A 19900-nucleotide genomic window follows, 5' to 3' on the forward strand; every position below is an offset into this window, starting at 1 on the left:
ACCGAAAAATAAATATAGGAAATTTAAGTACCAAGAAAGGAAAAAGTTCCCGATGACGAATGGTTTCAAGACCATTTGGGCAAATTTACGCACATGAAATGTAAAAAATCACGAAACCAAGATAATATGTGACAAAAAAAAAAAAAAAAATAGGTAGATGTTCACGACTGGATAGAGGAAAAAAAGTAAATTAATTCGGCAAATTTACGAAAAAAAAAACCAAACAAAATAACAAACGAAATGGAACTAAAAACAATCACGAGTAAGATTATTTTCCAAATAGACAAACAATTACCTACGTAGTTTTCTACCTTAATGTACATACATAACTGAATTCTAATTTGCATGAAACACACGAAACACAAGAAACAAGTAAATGAAAATGAAAGTAATCTAAATTTGAAGAAAGTAACCAAATTAAAAAAATTCAAATTTTAAATGGTTCACCAAAATGACGAAATTACCTCATAAAAAGCTATTAAAATTCATAATAAAAGCGCACAAAAGATCATAAGAAAAATAAGTTGAGTGGATTTGCACTAAAACAAATAAAGAGTTGATGAAAAAACAACTGCACAAGGTATAATCTAAAACAAGACATTTTCTTCCATTCAAATACTCATTAGTCTGACAAAATTGAATAAGAAAAATTATGCAGTTTGGATTTTTAAACAAAATGTGTAGGTAGGTATTGAGCTTTAGTCATATTATTTTTTTTAGTATTTTATTAGATAGGTAGTTGAAGAATTTCAGATTTCATATTCTTTCATTAGAAAAAAAGGGAAAAAATCCACATCAATGTTTTTAAATGCAAATCTGATCAATTCAAAAAATCTGACATGAGTCAAAATGTCGAACATTTCTCTAGAATGACAAGAAAATCTGGCCTGTAACTATTTTTAGACCTCTTCAACTTTTTATCTCCTCCGTACAAACAGAATAAAATACACCAGAGATCACGTATAAATAACATAGATAAACTATACTTGGGAGAGATTTAAATTAATATCAGTTTGACGACTTGAATAAATTTCATGAAGATAAAGAAAAAATAAATCTATAATGAAGTTTTGGACCTTATCCATCTAGACTAGTCCTAGTTCAAATAAATAGGCTAACTCGATGAATTTATTTCAATCACAACTATGGACTGGATATTAAAATTATTTTAATATTTATTTCTGTTTAATGTTGCCAACTCCCCTCCCGCCTCTCAAAAAATTGTATAAACGAAAATTCAAATGTACAACAAAGTTCAATTTTAAAGATCTTCAATTTCTCATAAACATTCCTAAAATTTCCAAATAAAAGTAAAAAATACATGAATAATTTCAAGAAAAGGAGGATAGACCGATAGAATTTTTGAAAAATCAAATTTTCAGGGATAAAGAACAACAGTTCATCTTAAGACGAATTCAAATACTTAATTAATTTCAAAAAATGAAGTTTATTAGAGAAACATAAGCCGACGATTTTTCTTTACGGTCTATGGGCGAATTTTCCAATCGAATTCCCAAACGAAGGCATAATCTCAAATTTTATAATCTTAATGCTACTTACACTAAAAATGTTGAAGAGTTTGAGGTAAAAACGAGTCAGCTGTATTTTTCATTTTTTGTGGAAAATCGAGAAAAAAACTTACGCGTTTCAAGTTTTTGATAGCTTAAGCTCGGAATGAAATCCGGCATGGAGGGGAGTACCTTCATGCCAAATTTCATTCAAAGTTATAGAAAACGAAGATGAATATTTTTTTCTCGATTTTCTACAAAAAATGAAAAATACAGCTGACCTGTTTCTACCCCAAGCTCTTCAATTGTGAAATGTTCAAAAATTCACATCACTGCTTCATTTTACTTGACGAAACATAACTTTAGCAAATAATTTCTTGCAGATGAAAATCGAAAAATGAATTTAAAAAAATGAAAAATGTAAAAATAGAACTATTAATAATTTTCCTTTATTGAAAAGTATTTATTTTAGATTGAATAGTTTTTCTTATCGTGGTTTTTGATATTTTCATTTTTTACTCGAACTAGTGACCAATTCGTCTTTTCAACTAGAATTTCCAAGCTTGACCATTTCTACAGCCCGCTCAGGTCGTAATTTTCCTAAGATATTTTCAAGAATAAGTCAGTTTTTAAACTTGATTTAACCTCCGGTCATTTTATTTTTTTTCTCAATTCATTAAAAAAAACAAAAAAAAACAAAAAACGAAAACAAAAAAAATAAACTGAAACTCATTACAACAAATACAAAAAAAAAATCATTCGAGCAAACGAGCACAAACCAACAATTTCAAAAATGAATTCGTGCAATAAAACAGAACGAATTGTTGAAACATTAATTTAGATAAAATTCTTCAACGACCGAAAAAAACGACGGAACATTCTCAAATTAAAACTTTCAGCTTCTAATGATTTAAAAAAAAAAATTAATTCGCACGAAGTTAGAATATTAGCCTATTTATATGAAAATACAGAGATCGATTAAACAAATACAATTCATTCGTCAAGTCCATCCCTCTGTTTCCTTCCCTGCATTAAACTTTTCCATTTAAAGTTAGAATGTCGACCAAACTTTCAAAGCCACAGCTATATTTCTAGTCAGTACCATCAATTTTTCCGAATGGAGTCTCATCTTTCAACAATTTCTAACGCTCAGACATTATTTCTAAATTCCTTCGCTAAAACCTTCGAGTGAACTTTCTAATCTTCACTCGAATGTCACAAAAAACGACACCTAATCAATTTGTAACCCACGATTCTCCAAATACTCGTAGAACAGAGCACAAATATCAGAAAATTTTCTTCACCGTCGATCAATTTTCCAAAAAACCATCGTTCCCCTGCCTCTCGCATTTTCTAACGCGTTCGCAACAAATCCCATCATCTATGTAGGTACTTTCCACAACAATCAACAACTCCGGAGAACCACAACGATAAATCTTTCCAAAAGGCATATTTACAAGCCGGATCTCTGAATCTACGAAAAGTTACACCCTTCGAATCCGGTCACCAGCAGTAGACGAAAACGGCCACATAGAGAATACCCTCTTGATGTGTTCGTTTCCGTACCAGCTTTTGACCGGATCTTCAAACCAAAGTAGACATCGTACAACTGGACACTTCCGTAAAAAGCCAGTCTGTTTTTAGCAAACAGTTAAAGTACATTTTACACGTCGCTATACTACGCAATTTTCGCAGCCAGTATCACGCCACAGTTACCAATACCATAGGTGTGCTTCGTATTTTCACGCGGAATTTACCTAAATCCGTATTCTTCTCCTCGTAGAATTTCCGGCGCGATATAATTGGGCGTACCGCAGAACGTAGACGTGGTATCTCCTTGTCTTATACCCTCTTTGCACATACCGTAATCGGTTAATTTAATATGCCCTTCGTGGTCTAGCAGCACGTTATCGAGTTTCAAATCACGGTAAATTATTCCTGCGATAGAAAAGAAGAACAAAGTTAGAATGAAATAACGCTTACGTTAGGCTTAGGCTGATCTAAATAGAAATTCAGCGAAAAAAAACCTCCACCAACTATCGTACTCGTATTTCAAACCGAACGTTGAAAATTATAATCGAATAAGCAATATTTTACCTTTATCGTGAAGGAAATGCAGAGCCAAGCTGATTTCAGCGGCATAAAATCTAGCGTGTCCTTCGGGTAGTCTTTTCTGACGTTGCATATGAAACATAAGGTCACCACCTCGAACGAATTCTATCACAAAAAACAGTCGACTCGGTGTCTGGAAACACGAATGCAGTCCCACAAGGAATGGATGATTCGAGGCCGTTTCAAAAACGTGTTTTTCCGTTTGCACCCAATCGATATCCTGTTAAGGAAAAAAAACACATCGTGTAGCATTACAAATGAAAAATCAACCACGTAGACATATTTCTTCATGAACAGTTCTAAACGAATGTTTTTCGAGGAAAACGTAGCAAGTTGGAATATAAATACAAGGAAAACAGGGGAAGGGAAGAAGGAAGTAATCCTTCAGCTGGTACGTAATTTCAACACGAAACTCGTTGTAATGGACATCATCGCTTGAATGTTGGTAAAATTCAAAACACGGTAACTCAGCACAATAAAAAAGGAAAAAGAAAATTGTCATTTGCCAACTTTGACCTTGATAGTTGGAAAATTTTCAAAACCGAGAGAAGTGATTTTGGTGGCTGAAAATTCACTCAAATTGACACAGTCCAATTTAAACCAGACTAAGCTAGATCGAAAGAGCATTATTCGTAAAACGCCAGTAATCAAAATTTCAAGACTCGAAGATTCAATTTTTGATTTTTGAGAAGTTTGAAAACTTGAAGAAAAAAACTGTCATTATGGCAAATTTTTGAATCTTTTTATAAAATCATGATTTTTTCAAACAACACACTTTTTCGTTAGTCTCATTTTCCAAGACTCTGGTCAAAAAATTATATTTTTGCCTAATTTCCGGAAAATCCATGATATGCTTATTTCCATTGATAAATTCAGCAGAGTTGTTGATTTAAAAAAATGCGAAGCGAGGGGCAAGTTTTAAGAAATTCAGAAAATGTTATCAATTACCATACATATGAGTACGTATAATTTGAAACTCACAATTTTGCACGAATTCATTTTTTTCAATGAAAATTATTCCAGTTCCTAAAACTGTACACTTTCTAATGCTTTAATAAAAAAATCACAAACTTTTGCACAGTCACACTCCCTGAAATTTTTTGATTTCTTCTCCACAAAAAAAGTTTGGTCGAGAACCCCTCCCTTTCCCTCCCAATGTTAAAAACAATCAAAAACTGAAATTTTTCCAAACAAAATTATTTTTGAGTGAGCATTTATTTAAATAATTCCTGTTTTAAGCAAAAGCCTCTCTCGGTCTCACAAAACTATTTTGGATGAAATAATTTTCAAAAATTTTTGCAGACTTCAATTTTTTTTCGATATTATAGCGCTCAACACAAACGAATCAAAATAACCGGAAGGGCCGGGGAGATTTTTTTTCTGAAAAGATGATCATATTTCAGAATAATTCTGATGCAATTCTTCAACTTGAGGGGACTTCTCGACATGACTTGACTTCAAGTTGGAGACTTTTTTCTCTCATAAAAACCAGTAAATTTGAGAGGTGGAAGCCAAAAAAAAAAAAAGAAAAAAAATGCAAGAGATCGAGGATTTTAAACCTCTAAAATTGTTAGAAAAATCTAGATTTTTGATCACTTAGATATGTGATATCTATTTGTTCTTTATAAATATCATTAGGATTCATTAATTCATACGTAATTCAAGAATAAAATTAAATTATTTGGATGGTTAGACAGTTTTTTTTTTTTTTTTTTTTTTTTTCAACTGTACTGATAATGAAATAATTACATAAAGTTTCATTTCGAACATACGATGGATCATTAAATTTTACGTAGCACTTTGGACTGGAATATTTTTAAGACGTCAATGTTTGAAGTACTTGTTATTTTTTTTTTTGAATTCCCTTCCAATGAAGGTTATATGTACGAGTAACATTTTTTTCCTCAAAGATTCACAACTAACGCCTAAAAAATGACAAAAAGTTATGCAGCACAACACACACACATCTAATACCACCGATTTCAGCCACACACGATACATAATTTTGTACATTTTGCATACAACATGTACCTCATCATCAAACAATAATCTTTCATGCACCTGAGGAAACATCAGCACTTGAGTACACTATACAAGTAGTAAGTAGGCAGATAGGTACTATAGGTACGATATATACGTGGTACGTGATGAATGCAAATCTCTTGGGTAATTTTTCCATAATCTGAGCGAATTCTCGTACAGCAGGCGAGAAAACAACATCGTTTTTGCGGATTAAGGTTGAAAAAGCTATAGGGATACAGACACCATCGGCATTATACAACTCGATGACGTCATAAAACCCACGTCCTACCACCTTCGAAACCTCTAAACGACGCAACAATTACACACCTTTTATCGACAATACGGCCAGAATTTTTTTTAGCCAATTTTTATTTTGTGGTCGGAAAAATCCACGCAGAGAAAATAGCCCTATATACAGGTGAATTGTGCAGCCAGATATGAAAATTCGTTAAAGCTGGAATGCTACACGTATAGAAGGATAAACTCGGTGGGTAGGAATAGCTAAATGATGAAATAAAAATTTCACCTACCTCGTCGTCGGTCACTAATGCTTTTTTTATCACTTTCATCGCGTAAATCCGATGTGTTCTTCTTAATTCGACCATTAAAACTTTCGCGTAGCTGCCTCGTCCGATGACTTTGATTAATTCGAAATCGTCCAACGAGTACTGACGTTGAGCTCCTGGTTCGAGGTTTTCGTCGCCTATAATAAATAATCAAAAACATGTCAATAGTAAATACATTTACAAGTACGTCGTATCTCGCTGATCGGTACTTAATGGTTCATTTTCCACTGTACGATCCCATGACATTTGTAGATTTTTACACCAAATCAAACGGAATGGAAAGAGTTTTGCGCCAGTTTACTTACTCCAAGCGGGGGGGGGGCTCAACAGCCTCAAAGATAATAGTATGAAGTACCTAAAGAAACTTCACGCTTAGGAAGTAATGGACAACGTTCTCAAAAAAATTAAAGCACTCATCAAAGTACCCAACCCACGCAGATCAACTTACATGAATTTTTATTTTACAGGTGCCCAGAACAACGACAAACGAATCCCCATGTAATTACTAATTAGGTACCTACACTAAAAACATACATACACATACATAGACATTCAGAAAATGGCATCCTAATGGTAAAGCATGAAAAGCAATTAAAAAATGACATCACCAGTGTAGTAACAGATTATACTCAAAATGAGCCTATCAATGAAATTGTGACAGAGAATACTTGAAATAAGCCTATCAATGAAATTGTGACAGAGAATACTCGAAATGAGCTTATCAATGAAATTGGAACTGCAAGTAAGATTTTAATGAAAAAAATTTCAAGTTGTAGAGAAAAAAATTTTGAGTGAAAAAAGAATTTTACAAGATTATTCTCCGTTTTTAGAGGCAGAGGTGTTTCCGGTTCGCTTGCGTCCTCGTAAACCGGAAATCTTGGTGTATTAATGTTTTTTGTATATATTATTTCTTGTTTATTTTTGTATTTTTTAAAATATTTATTTATTATTATTGTACTTATTATTTTTTTTTTAATTTAAATTATTTATTATTTTAAAAATTGAAAGAAGCCTGTAAAAAATTGGGAATAAATCTCTATCATATGTAGTACAGCATATTCACCTCAAACGCAAGGAGGCGTAGAAAGAATGAACCAGACTCTATGTAGAACATTAAACTCATATGTAGCTGAAAATCCAAGAACCTGGTTATGCGATATTTTATATACAACACCTGTCCTATTGAAAGTCTGGAAGGACTGAGGTCCATATTTTTTAATATTTGGAAAAAACCTAAATCTGTCTTTTAACAACAAAATTTTCGACGATAATGAATCAATTTATAGAATGGGAAACATAAAAAAATCTGCTAGGAATAAGAGAAAAAATTCCTAAATTGACTGAAAAATCCCAGGATAAAAACAGAAAAAGAACTACGATAAAGACAGAGAAAACATCGAATACATAAAGAAAATGAACTCGCATTAGTTGCAAACCCTTTGAAACAAGGGAAATTTTACAACAAATATAATGGGCCTTATAAAATTATAAAGAAAATATCGAATGAAAACTATCTAATTGAAATACCATTCCGAAGAAAATTATCTGAAGAATTAATACTTACATGTACGCAGATTGAAAAAAATACATTACTCGCAAAAAAATTAGAAAAAAATTGGTTTGAATGATAAATGAAGATCAACAAAGAAACTACCAAAACTTCACATAGTGGAGATACTAGAAAGAAATTGAAATTATGGTAGAAATGTGAATACACATTGATGAACTTTAAATGATGATAAAAAAGTTGAAATGATGAGAAAATTTTTTAAATTAAATATGTAAGGTTATCAGGAATACTAAGAATGTTGTTAATAATTTTTTTTTACTCAAGAAATACTGGTGTGCTAGCCAATTATCACAATAATCATTGTGTTTTTTTAAAAAATGTCTCCTCCTTGAATAGGTACCTATTGTTCTCAATTTATTCCAAACCAAGTTATTGCAGATTGATTTTTAGTATTAGTTCTTTAGTCGTCTCTCGTTTGGCTGCTTGCTTTAGTTAAAGTACAAAAAAATTTTTAACATAGATAATTATGTTTCGTCTCAGTTTGTCTATTTTGCACTGGACGGACATTAATTATCTATGGAAGAAAAATATCATTCAAAGCAAAAGCAGCAGCAGTTGTGATTTTTTTTTATCATCGAGTAGATACACATTTTATAGAACATAGATAATTATGTTTCGTCTCAGTTTGTTCATTTTACACTGGACGGACATTAATTATCTATGGAAAATAAAATGAAAATTTCTTCGAGTTCGAAATAGTAGCAGCACTGTTGTGATAATGTGATTTTTTTATCAGTTGTTTAAAAGAAAGATCAATGAACCTTTTTTTTTTCGCAAAATAATTGTTAAAATCTGTAACGAGTTTTCATTATAACACAGATGGTTCGCTTCTGCGCTTTGAGTAAATTATCCAATGTGATAACACACAGATAACGATGGCAATTAATTCCCTAAGCATATTGATAACAATCTTGTTCGTTTTTTTTATTTATTTATTTGTAAGTGACTATTTCTATTTAGAAGAATACTGTACCTGACTTGGCTGGTGATACTCACAATTACAATTGGACTAATTCTAATAGAAACATATGTATAAGATTAAGATGAGAGGTACAGGGAGTGGTGCTACGATTGAGGTAATAACTGAGGGAAAAGTAAAGAGTATGGTGAATGAGTAAAGACAGTGAGAAGGACTAGAAGAACTATGTAAGGAATTTTTGAAAATACTTCAAAAAATAAGAATGTGAAAATTGAGGGGAAAATATACAATACCTACATATAAGATTTTTTTGGGGTAATTCGTCAGTATCTAATTATGTATGCACCAGTCTCAATTCAAATTTTTTTCGGAATTATCGGTACCCTACCTACTCAAGTATGATCTTGAGTTTGAAATTTTGTTATAATTAAGTGAAGACACTTGAATTTTCAAGGAGGAGGTAGATGTTGCACGGTCAAGTAAAACAGACGAAGGGTGAGCTCAGGAGAGAGGGAAATATGTAATATGATATTCTTATGCACAAGGTCATCGAGTGCTTCAGAAAGCCCCAGCCTCATTCAGACTATAACTGATAGTGAGTGTCACTTCTAGAATTGGTAATGGTTACTACTCGTTTCACCCCATGTGAATCCAGAATTGTGATATTCACTCAAGTGAGTATGCAGTTTCTATAGAGATGCACAATATTGGAGTGGATTTTAATTAATTAATACGTAAGTTTAAAATAGTAAGTATTTGTAGTAGTATTCATTTATAAAAGAGATCGTTTTATTATTCACAGCTCACCACAATCATCGAATCCTCATGAATTCACACACTCAATCTAGTACCTACTTTTCCGAATAACCCATTCGCATATGAAAATCACCACCCTTTTTCCATCTCAACCGTCATATTTCATACCACTCGTAATCACGGTCAGTTTTTAATAATCGCGAAACGCGATTAAACCTTATTGAATTTGTCCACTGCCATCGGGCAGATAAACTTGGTTTCATCATCCAACAAAAATAACGTTTTCGCCGGTGCTCACACAGAGTAGAAGAGCAGCTCGACACATTCCAGCTGATTTGCAAAAACGTAGTACGGTTTTGCAACCCCGCTTCCTGCCTCTTGCTCGTACTTGGCAAAGGTAAGGTAAAGGGCAACAAAGAAGGGCGGTAACGACGATACGGCGCGGCGCGCAAAAGCAATGCTCAACATAGACGTCGACGTCGTAGTAGTTGTCGAGCCAAAGACACGCGAAAGTGAAAGCCGTAATAAATTATTAATTAAAACCGTACCATTCTACAAGCTTTTTCGTGTACTTAATAAGATGAAAATGGCAAAACTGTGTACTTAATATCTAAAAGTTTTTTATACTTTGTGTTCTCTACCGCTGAGATATATCCATCTTTGTAACTTTTTTTTTTCACTAACTTTGACCTTTGCCTTCTCACACGACTATCTCTGAGTTCTATTCGGATTGCTGTTTCATCATGATGCGAATTTGAATGCATACTTATTGACGAACCCAGACGTAACAAGTATTGCCCAAAAATAAAAGTACTTATAGGTAACAACATAAAATCTAGGTATTGCAATGAAAAGTGCTTCTGCAGATAATTTAAAGACAATATTTAGGAAATCTACTCGGTAATCCGGCAATGAGGATTCTATGCCAAATATCTAATAATTGGCATAATTTAATTTTATAACAATGAAAATAGTTCTGCTTATATATGAAATGATTCATAGAGTGAGTAAGTATTTTGTAATTAAATTAAAGCTCTCCGCAAAAGAACAGCCATAATGATTGATCCATTATTATATTATATGTATTGCTCCTCCTGAGATCACGAGGAGAGCAGTCTGTATGCTACGCCTACAGCGACACGCGACACTGGTCAGGGAGTTCTTCATTGAACTTTTCAAAATGAATTTTTATTATTATTTTTTCATAACACTAAGTTATTTTACCATCGACTGAACGTTATTTTCTCAATGTACAAGTATGAATTATAATGAATAAGGTAAAAGCAACGAAATGAAGTGTGCTTGATGCTGGCATATTTTATTAATCGGTATTTTAAAAATCCACATTTGACTTTTGGCCTTATGTCTGGGGAAAAATAAGACAACATTTAGTGATTTAAGCCTGATGATGAACACTTGGTGTTTGAAAAGCTTTGCACTAATAAATACGTAGTAAAAACTGGAGAAGCAAGAGTTATTTTTTCCTAATTAATAAATATTAATACCATATTGTAAATATCTAAATTAGGTAAATAATTTGTCAGAGCTGGTTGGGAAGGCATTTTCCAGCTTTATTTTTTATAAATCTTTGTACATACAATAAGGGTTTCAGTGTAGTTTGTAAACTGTATATATGTATTTTTGAAATCTTCAATCAAGAAAAGAAGCCAAATAAGAAGAACCCAAACCACTTCTGAAATCAGATTTGAAGATATTAGGAGCAAATAAATATAATTCAATAAATTAGCTATAATATGTACATATCCATAGTCTACAGAATAAGAAACAATCAATCCATGTGAGCAGTCAATGAGAAGCCAGAAGCAAGTGCACTGACTGCCCCACAAATATCCCCATAAAACTCGTGGTTCTGGAATGTCCTAAAAAATACTCCTTAGGTAATTATTTTCAAAAAATATTTTATTAAAGATAATTTGAATCGATAATCATTTTTCAAAGTTATGATGAAATGACCTAAAAAGGAAACTCCATCATTAATTATTTGTAATAACCAACCATATTACTGCTTACTATTGACCAATGTAAAATTCGAAAAAGTACGTTTTTTGATTGTTTGTTTGTTGATTTTTTCCCATTCAACCATAGACGAAAATTAATGTTTGTCTTTTTTTTTTCTTCATTAGAAAGCAGACCATCGAATTTTTAATACATTTTGCCTTTTTAAAGCAGTAGTTTTTTTTACTGCAAAACAGTGAAAAATTACTGAATTGGTCAGTCAAAATGATTTTTTACTGACCAAGGCTAGAAACGAAAAAACGTTGAGATTGTCCTTCGGCTTGTCCAGCGCCCATTTGTCCTTCGACTTGGCCAAATTTCAGACAGCTGTACTTTTATCGCGCTAGTCGACATATTACACGATAAAACAAGCAAAATTTGACATTTTCTCCCTTCCCACACCTCACCTCTACCCCTACCATAAAAATAAGTCCAGATTCGAACTTTGCGGCCTGAAAAACATAAATTGACTTATTACACCATAATATAAGCAAAATTTGACATTTTCCCCCTCCCCACGCCTCCCCCTCCACCTCTACATAAAAAATAACTCCAGATTCGAATTCTACGACCTCGAAAACATATCAATCGACATATTACACATCGATGAGGGTCGAATCCTAATTATCGCTGTTTTAGGGGGGCCGGGGTCCACAGTGGGGGGGATTGAATTGAGGCCAACACTGGAACAGGGATGTGGGACACCTATACAAATGATTCCCACTTGAAATTTTCCAAAAAAATGATTTTTATTTTTCAAAATTATGCACATCAAAATTGACCTTTTTTCTGAGAATTACCCACAAGCAAAAAAACGCAAGGTTTACTGAAATACGTGAATGAAGTGGAAAAAGGACTCCTGCCTTAATTGTGAAAGGGCCCAACCCTCTCCAAAGAATGTATCGCCTCCTGACAAGACAAAATACAGGCGCTAACACCAGCAACATGTAGTAAGTAACTTTTTTTGTAGTGCTTTGATTTTTATAAAACTTGGAACATTTACTCATCTAGGGCTTTCAAGTGAATTTAGTACGTTAAAACTATTTGATTGAACAGTCTGAAGTAAGTGGTCACCAAAAATCAAGGAAAACTATTGATCATCATGGGCGATTTTTCTATTCATCCTTCATGAAACAGTAAAGCGCCTGGAGAAAGGGACAAAATCTTCAATGATTTCATTATCAATAACAATAACTCTCTACAATACATCACTGAGAGACCATCAGCTGATAGCCTTCGAGATTGGAGAGAATGTTCCGGAGAAGAGCCAAAGGATAATTTACGACTAGAAAACAATGGAATAATTAATTCAGAGCACTAAAATTCCACAACTCTAAGATACCATAATTCAGAGCACTAAAATTCCACAACTCTAAGATACCATAATTCAGAGCACTAAAATTCCACAACTCTAAGATACCATTGATTAAATCAATGTAAGATACGTGTCTCCGGAGAATTGATGATTGGGATCGCCAACCTTGACGACATGGCTCACCAAATGAAAACACAACTGAAATCCGAGTCAAAAATTTCCATCTCCTATTCTGGAACGAGCATCTGGAGAAGATTAAGAAAGTTGAGAACCAACCGCTGATGGCAGCATTCAAACTAGATAAAAACTCAGCAGAATACAAATTCAGGTATGGGACCTACTTAAACGTAGAAAGTAAGTACAGTAATAATAATAAAATTGCTAAAACAAAAAGAAAAGCATGGCAGGACTTCATATTGGCCAGAGAGCTGCCTGGGTTATACATACATATTAAATTAGGTAAACATGCCTCTAGTACAAATTAATTGTGGAATATCATTATAATGTTGCACACCAACAATATGTGAGCTATGTCAGTATTCATAACGTACTTTTAGTTTTCAACAAATACATATGTGCCTGAAAAAGAGCATTAAATGTTGTGGAACATTGTTTCTTAGTCAACTTTTCAACACAAACAGAAAAAAGTGTACAGTCCATTGCAATATTATAGAGGCAAATTTCAAACGAATACTTCCTAGTCTCACAATTATGCGATTTTGACAGAAGGCATCCCTGATCCCATCAATATAAATTTCTGGATAAGTATTTAAAATGTTCATGATTTAATTAAATTTAAGAAGATAAATAATATGTAAAAAAATTCAACGAGTACTCAAGTGGTACCTCCGTGGATAAGGGGTCCATTACAGGGCACCCAGACCGAGTGCCTTGGGATGAGAAATCGAGGTTAAGGGCCGAACATAACAGAATGATCGCACAACATCAAGAAGATGGTCTCGAAACTCCTTTACCAGCCCCAGAGCCCCTGATATGGATTGAAGAAACAACCATAGTATCATATCCTGGAAATGATGAGCTGGAAGAATATGTACCAGGGTATATCCCCAGTTATGACGGAGACAAGTGCTGTGTTTGCTTGGAGAACATTGGAGAAGAAATCCAAAGGAAAGAGTGAAGAGAGGAGTTCAATATGGGCGATTTTTTTTACCTTTTTTGCTGCAATACCATTACCAAAAAAGAAGTTTGTCTATTATACGAAAATGAAAACAAAATCCAAGAAAAATACGAAAATGTAAAAGAAGTAATCCTCAGAACTGAAAAATGGTTCAGAAAAAGAAAGTAAGTAAGTAAGCATACTCAGTTTAAAAATGAAAACATTTTTTTCCGAGATGAGGGAAATTTGCAGTATGTATAGGTAGAGAGAAGGCCAACGAACCAAAACAAGGTGTAGGTAAAACTATGCACTGTAGGTTCGTGACCAGAGGCGAGAAAATGTGATCAAAACTTTAAAACAACAAATGTTATAAATATAAGCTAATTGATAGCTTAATTTATCATTGTGAATACAGCTTTAAATCATGAATAAGCCTTTTCCGTTGTACACTTGTGTAATCATTTGGTACAAGAACTCACCCAAAACCAACACCCAATCTCATACAACAGTACTATATAACAATCCTACAGAAATAACTGAACTATCACTATCACATTAATACTTACTTTAGATCAACGTATCGAGTATTCGTTTCTTTTTTTCAGCGCAAGAACTAAAAATAACCATTTTTGCTTCTCTGAATTGAGAACAGCAATAGGTTGCTAAGCGAGAATGCTCTCATCTCATTTTATATCGCAGTAAGTATTCAACAATGCAGATCGTATTTCTTTCATTCTCGAAAAAAAAAACGCCACATTGTTTCCAAAGGTTATTTGAAAACACCGCTTGAGAATTTCTCGGCGATTATATTATAGAGAAGGAAGAGAAGAACGAGAGTATAAATTAGCTATTTGTTTTTACCAGGCTGGCTGGGTTGATCTGGGCAAAGCGCACTTTTACATAGGGCTCTTCGTCTTTACGCCTTGGATATACAACACCGACGAGCATTTTCTCGAATATCAAAACCCCACCATTATAAATATACACTTCGGCTTACATTTAATCCGTTTTTAGTAATTTCAAACGAAACGAACCTGATGTCGAGGAAAATTCCCACTGTTTGGAAAGAATGTAAAGTACATAAAAGCTTCAAAACGATATTCCGAAATGTAATCCTGCTCTCATTTCTTCGTCTATAACGTACTTTTGCCCGCCTCCCCCTCCCACCTCAACCACCTTCACATTTACTCTTTCTCACCCACATCCGAAAGCTGGCACGCTCTTTTACCGATACTTCCAACCGATACACGTAAAGTACTTGCGTTTAACAAGGCATTTACCATTACCACGCTAAACGATGCATATGGACCAAATATGTATATGTATCTACTCGTAGCTATACCGAATGTAAAATCGTTACACTACTTTTGGTCGAATTTTCGTTTCCAGTTTTTTGAGATTCGAAAGCATCGAGAAATCTTTTGCAAATGGTACCCCAAAAATTTTGGATTGCGATAAAGCATCATCATGGTGTCAAATTTCATTTCATTTTTCAAAATTTGACAGGTTTTTGAAATTTCTGTTTGGCTTATGAATAATATAAAAATATGTTCTCCATAGAGGCGGAAAACCGGTGTTTGAGGTTTCAGCCACCGTGAAGCTTTCAGTGGATTTTTAAATTTATGGTTATCGACGAAATTTTCTTGAAGAGGTCCAAATAATGTTTTTACTAGTGTTCCTTAGCATCAATGTGTAGTGGAAGGAAACCAAATAATACAAATACTTGAGCGATCTTACATAAAGTTTAACCTAAACTACTTGTATTTATCAAACAGTCAGCTGTTTTACTTCATATACTTTTAGCGATCCTATAGGAAGTTTACTGGAACTATTAATTATAACAGTCAGCTGATTTATCATAAAAAACAAACTGTCAGCTGATTCAACTAGGTACATACTTTAGCGATCCTATAGGAAGTCTACCAAAACTAATTTCATATATCAGTCAGCTGTTTAGTTTTACTCCAAAGGATCATACTCAGTCAGCTGATTATAGACTGTAAGAAAGATTCCTCATAAGCTGAAAGCATAGTGCACCCACCTTTTTCACAGTATATAAACTCAACAAAATCACTGGTAGAGAGCAGATCTCTTCTGGCTATCGAAGAATTGATATATTTTTTGCATAGCTGAAAGAGCCTTAGGAAGTACTCGTATTCCTCTGCCCTTAACACAAAGAATACAGAGTTGAGTTAACCTCCTCTTCTTTGGTTTAAGAGTAGTTGAATTAAGGAGGCCTGCTTAAGCATTGGTGTTGATAGACCGCCTTTGTGTAGGCCGCATTTACATTGACTCTCATTATTTGAGATCTTTGTTATGTCTGAAAGTCTTAAGGTTTTTCAACCAAATATTTTATGACCCGACTTTATTCGTGGGATTGGAAGCATAAATGGTAAGACAATTATTATTATTTTCTTCAGGAATATTTTAAATCTTAGTATTGTTTCCTTCCTTCAGTATTTTGTTTTTGTTGGGGGGGGGGGGGTTGTTTTGTAGGCATGAAACTAAGTATTACTTAGGGGAATTTTATGTCTAAAAGAATATTTTTTTTTAATTTGAATGATCAGAAATGGAACTCTATGTGTTCAAACGAATTTGTGATGGAATATGTCGTGAGATACCAGAACGGTGCTAATCTTGATTTAAATTTTAATTTAAAAGCTGGACCTTTTTTTTTTTTTTTGTTATGTTTGAGATATTTCGATGAAATTTGACATGGTTGTAATTTTGTTTCATACGAGTAGGTATTTCGATTGAAAAGTGGAATTTTTATGACGTTCGAATTGATGAAATATTGATATCAAATGTTATTGAAACGAAAAAAATGGAGTCGAAATTTCGTGTCTTGTAGATAGAATTGCCAAAACGATGCTTGGAAGGGTGCATGTTTTAATATTTTTTGTACCACTATATTTTGTTCAAGTTTTATGATTATTATGATATTTAAGTACTTACAAATAGATTTTAGAAACTTGTGCCTAAATCAATTCAATTAGAAAAGGTCATAAATCTTCATCAAGAATGCGTTTTACAAATGCAAATAATTATTCAAATTTGCATATTTTTTTTGGCAAATGATTAGATATGTTTTAAAAATAAGCTCAAAAATTTCCGCCCTAGGCAGCTTCCTTCAAAGCATTTACGTAAATCTACTCCTGCTTCCTGCACCTATCCATGCCATAATATCACGCGAGTGACAAAAAGATTCAACTCGACTGTAGGAAAATTCGGCAGAAAAAGGCACCGAAGTGGGTGGATTTTACTGCTCGAACGAATATAGGAAAGCATTTGCCTAATTCGCTCGTTAAAACGTTGTGAAAACTTGACAGATGTAAAGTAGGGTGCATAACATATGTGGCGCCAAACTGTCTATAAAATTGATCCCTTCGTACTCCATATACCCTTATTCATCATCATCATACCCATAATAACTACCTACAACCCATAGCTAGGTAGAGCACTCAGCATCCACAGCTATATAAAACGGTCATACGCTACCGGTATAGGTATACTTTTCAAAAAAAATCTCACAAACGAGGATAAACTACTAATAAATTCGTCGTAAATATCCATCCTTTGAAAAAGAAGAGGAAAAAAGACCAAGCCAATCTCGGGGATTTTATGGGACAACTACAACGACGACATAGCGACGTCAGCGTAAAAATCCACCGACATCGCCACCAAATCTAGAACACAACTCAATAAAAACCCCACCCCATCGTTCAATTCTGGCGCTCAACTCTTTTTTTCTTCCGTTGTTCGGTTCGTTTAAAATTTACGTCGTCTTATGGGATACAGTATCTTAAATCTGCGCACTTACCCGGATCCTCGATAGGTACCGAATCAACCGAAGCGTCTAATATCGGCTCGCCGAAATCTTTTCCTTCCGTTGGTAAGTCCGGCGAAGGGGTGGCTAAACATACGGTGAAAAAAAAACAAGAAGAAGAAATAAATACACACAAATTCGCGTTGAATTGATTAAAAATAAATACCCTTTAAGCTTTGCCCCGACGACCTGGCCTCGTTGCTTTTAAATAATACGCGCAATTGCTCGGCAGCAAGAATCGATTCGTACAAAGGCCAGGCGGCCGAATCGAACCAACCATTCGTCAATATTTTCCTTTCGCTTTTTTTTTCTTTTACTCTTTATCAATTTTCTATTTCTCATTTTTTTTTTTTTCAGTCCTCTAAACGTCGCTTTCCATTGTTGGCGATTAATTGGGTAAATTAATCATCGTAGCTTTTTTTCATTTTCCTTTCACGTCATTTTTTGCCCAGTACAGAGAGTTATTTTCTATCGCCCTTGATGAAACAGCAGTAGACCAAAAAAAAAGAAAACAGGCAGTCATTCGAATTCGTTCTTTTTTCAATGACCATACTTCGTCGATTGAACGAAATTGGCGAGGTAAGGACGAATGGTTCGGTTCGATGCAATATTCTAGAAGAGATAGCAATTGACTTGCAAATTGAGCCAGAAGTGATAGCAACCGGATACCTGTATATTGGATCCTCAACAAGGTGCAATTTCATGGCATTCACCACAACTTAATCAGCATCATCATCAAAATCATTGTAAGTAGGTTCACTTTAAAAAAAAAAAAAAAAAACTTAATACACAAATAATGTAGTAATGTACCTGCTACCTACCTATCATTTTTTTTTCTTTTTTTTTTTAGCTCAGTACATAAACCTAGAAAACCCTGAAGAGGTGATGATGGAAATGAAAGAAAGGGCGTTGAAAGTAAATGTTGAACTCCTAAAGTTCATTACAAGAACAGATTTTACTGATTTTTCAAATTTTCCAAAAGCGTTTATAAACCACCAGATGGTCAGAAAATTTGTTTTCTGATGATAATTCCAGATTCAGCCGGCAGTAGTATTAGTCGATTAGGTATCAAGCATAGACCTTTTGCCCAAAATTTCAGCTGCTCAAGTTGATGTGGTGGGGAGAAACGGCCATTTTTCGAATTCACCGAAAATTATAGAAAAACCATTAAAAAATCCTGTTTTCTGACCGGGAGGCCGGATCCGGCCAATGGTGGTATGAGTCGATCAGGTATCTAGAAGACTACCTTTGGCCCAAATTTGAGCTCAGGTAGTTGATACACGAGAGAAATGGATATTTGTAGTTTTTTCCAGATTTCTGAGTTGAACAGCTTTACCTGTGTACAAAAACTTCAAACGCTTGCCAAAAATCGAAAAATCAACTTGAGCAGCTACAAATTGAAGGATGGGTGTTTTTTGAGGTCCTCTTTCCAACAGTCCAAGTTTCATGCAAATCGGAGATTTTCACGTGGGGGCTTCCCTTGTAAGACGTTTTCCTATGGTATTATTACTGAATTGTCAGTACGGAAATATACGCATTCCTTTAGCATTGCTTTGTGTACTGTCGTTAGTGTCGTCGCTCGCGAGCTATCTAGATTGGCGTGGTGTTGAGCACCACAGACTGTAAAATGTATCACAATTTAAAGAAACCTATGGCCCCCTCTCAATACACATAAAATAATCATTTTTTTCCCTTAGCGACAGATTATCGTTGCCAATAGTATCAAAGCAAAATTCTACGTATGATAGAAGGCAATAAATATTCAAAAAAAGGGATTACTACTGTGGTGTGAGGAGGAGTTGTGCCACTCCAGAATCAAACAATCGTAAATAGTAATGTTTTTTTTTTTTTTTTTTTTTTTTTTTTGATAATAGTTCATGTTGACACATAAAAATGCTCACTTTTGGTAACTTTTGTATTTGCTAAACATTGTCACAAATTCAAATATTTTGACATAATTTCAAAAATATTTCAAAATTGCTTTCAAGTTTGTTAAAAGTTTGACATTTGGAGAACCTCCAAAAAAATGAGTTTTTAGGGGAAAATTTCACTTCAATCATACAGTCAAGTGAAAAATGACCTCAAAACACAAAAATGCAAGTATAAGACTAACTTTATTCGTTATCCATTTCCCTTTCGAATAAGCTTAAAAAAGGTTACCTAACTCGGGTAT

General features: G+C 33.9%; 1 protein-coding gene across 4 annotated transcripts in view; it reads right to left on the reverse strand.

Moving 5' to 3' along the window:
• aPKC (protein kinase C iota type) overlaps positions 1 to 19900 on the reverse strand; it is a 146673-nt gene that overhangs the window by 54654 nt on the left and 72119 nt on the right. For all 4 annotated transcript variants that reach the window (XR_010558114.1, XM_065359787.1, XM_065359786.1 and 1 more), the window contains 4 exons: positions 17722 to 17814; positions 6173 to 6345; positions 3606 to 3840; positions 3266 to 3446 (listed from right to left, as the gene is read on the reverse strand). Coding sequence is in view for 3 of the 4 variants with exons in the window: in XM_065359787.1 (XP_065215859.1) it covers positions 3266 to 3446; positions 3606 to 3840; positions 6173 to 6345; positions 17722 to 17814 (682 nt within the window). In the remaining variant the exon portion in view is untranslated. The remainder of the gene's footprint in view (positions 1 to 3265; positions 3447 to 3605; positions 3841 to 6172; positions 6346 to 17721; positions 17815 to 19900) is intronic.

The sequence above is a fragment of the Planococcus citri genome, chromosome 4 (genome assembly GCF_950023065.1).
Source record: "Planococcus citri chromosome 4, ihPlaCitr1.1, whole genome shotgun sequence".
In the NCBI taxonomy this organism is placed as follows: domain Eukaryota; kingdom Metazoa; phylum Arthropoda; class Insecta; order Hemiptera; family Pseudococcidae; genus Planococcus; species Planococcus citri.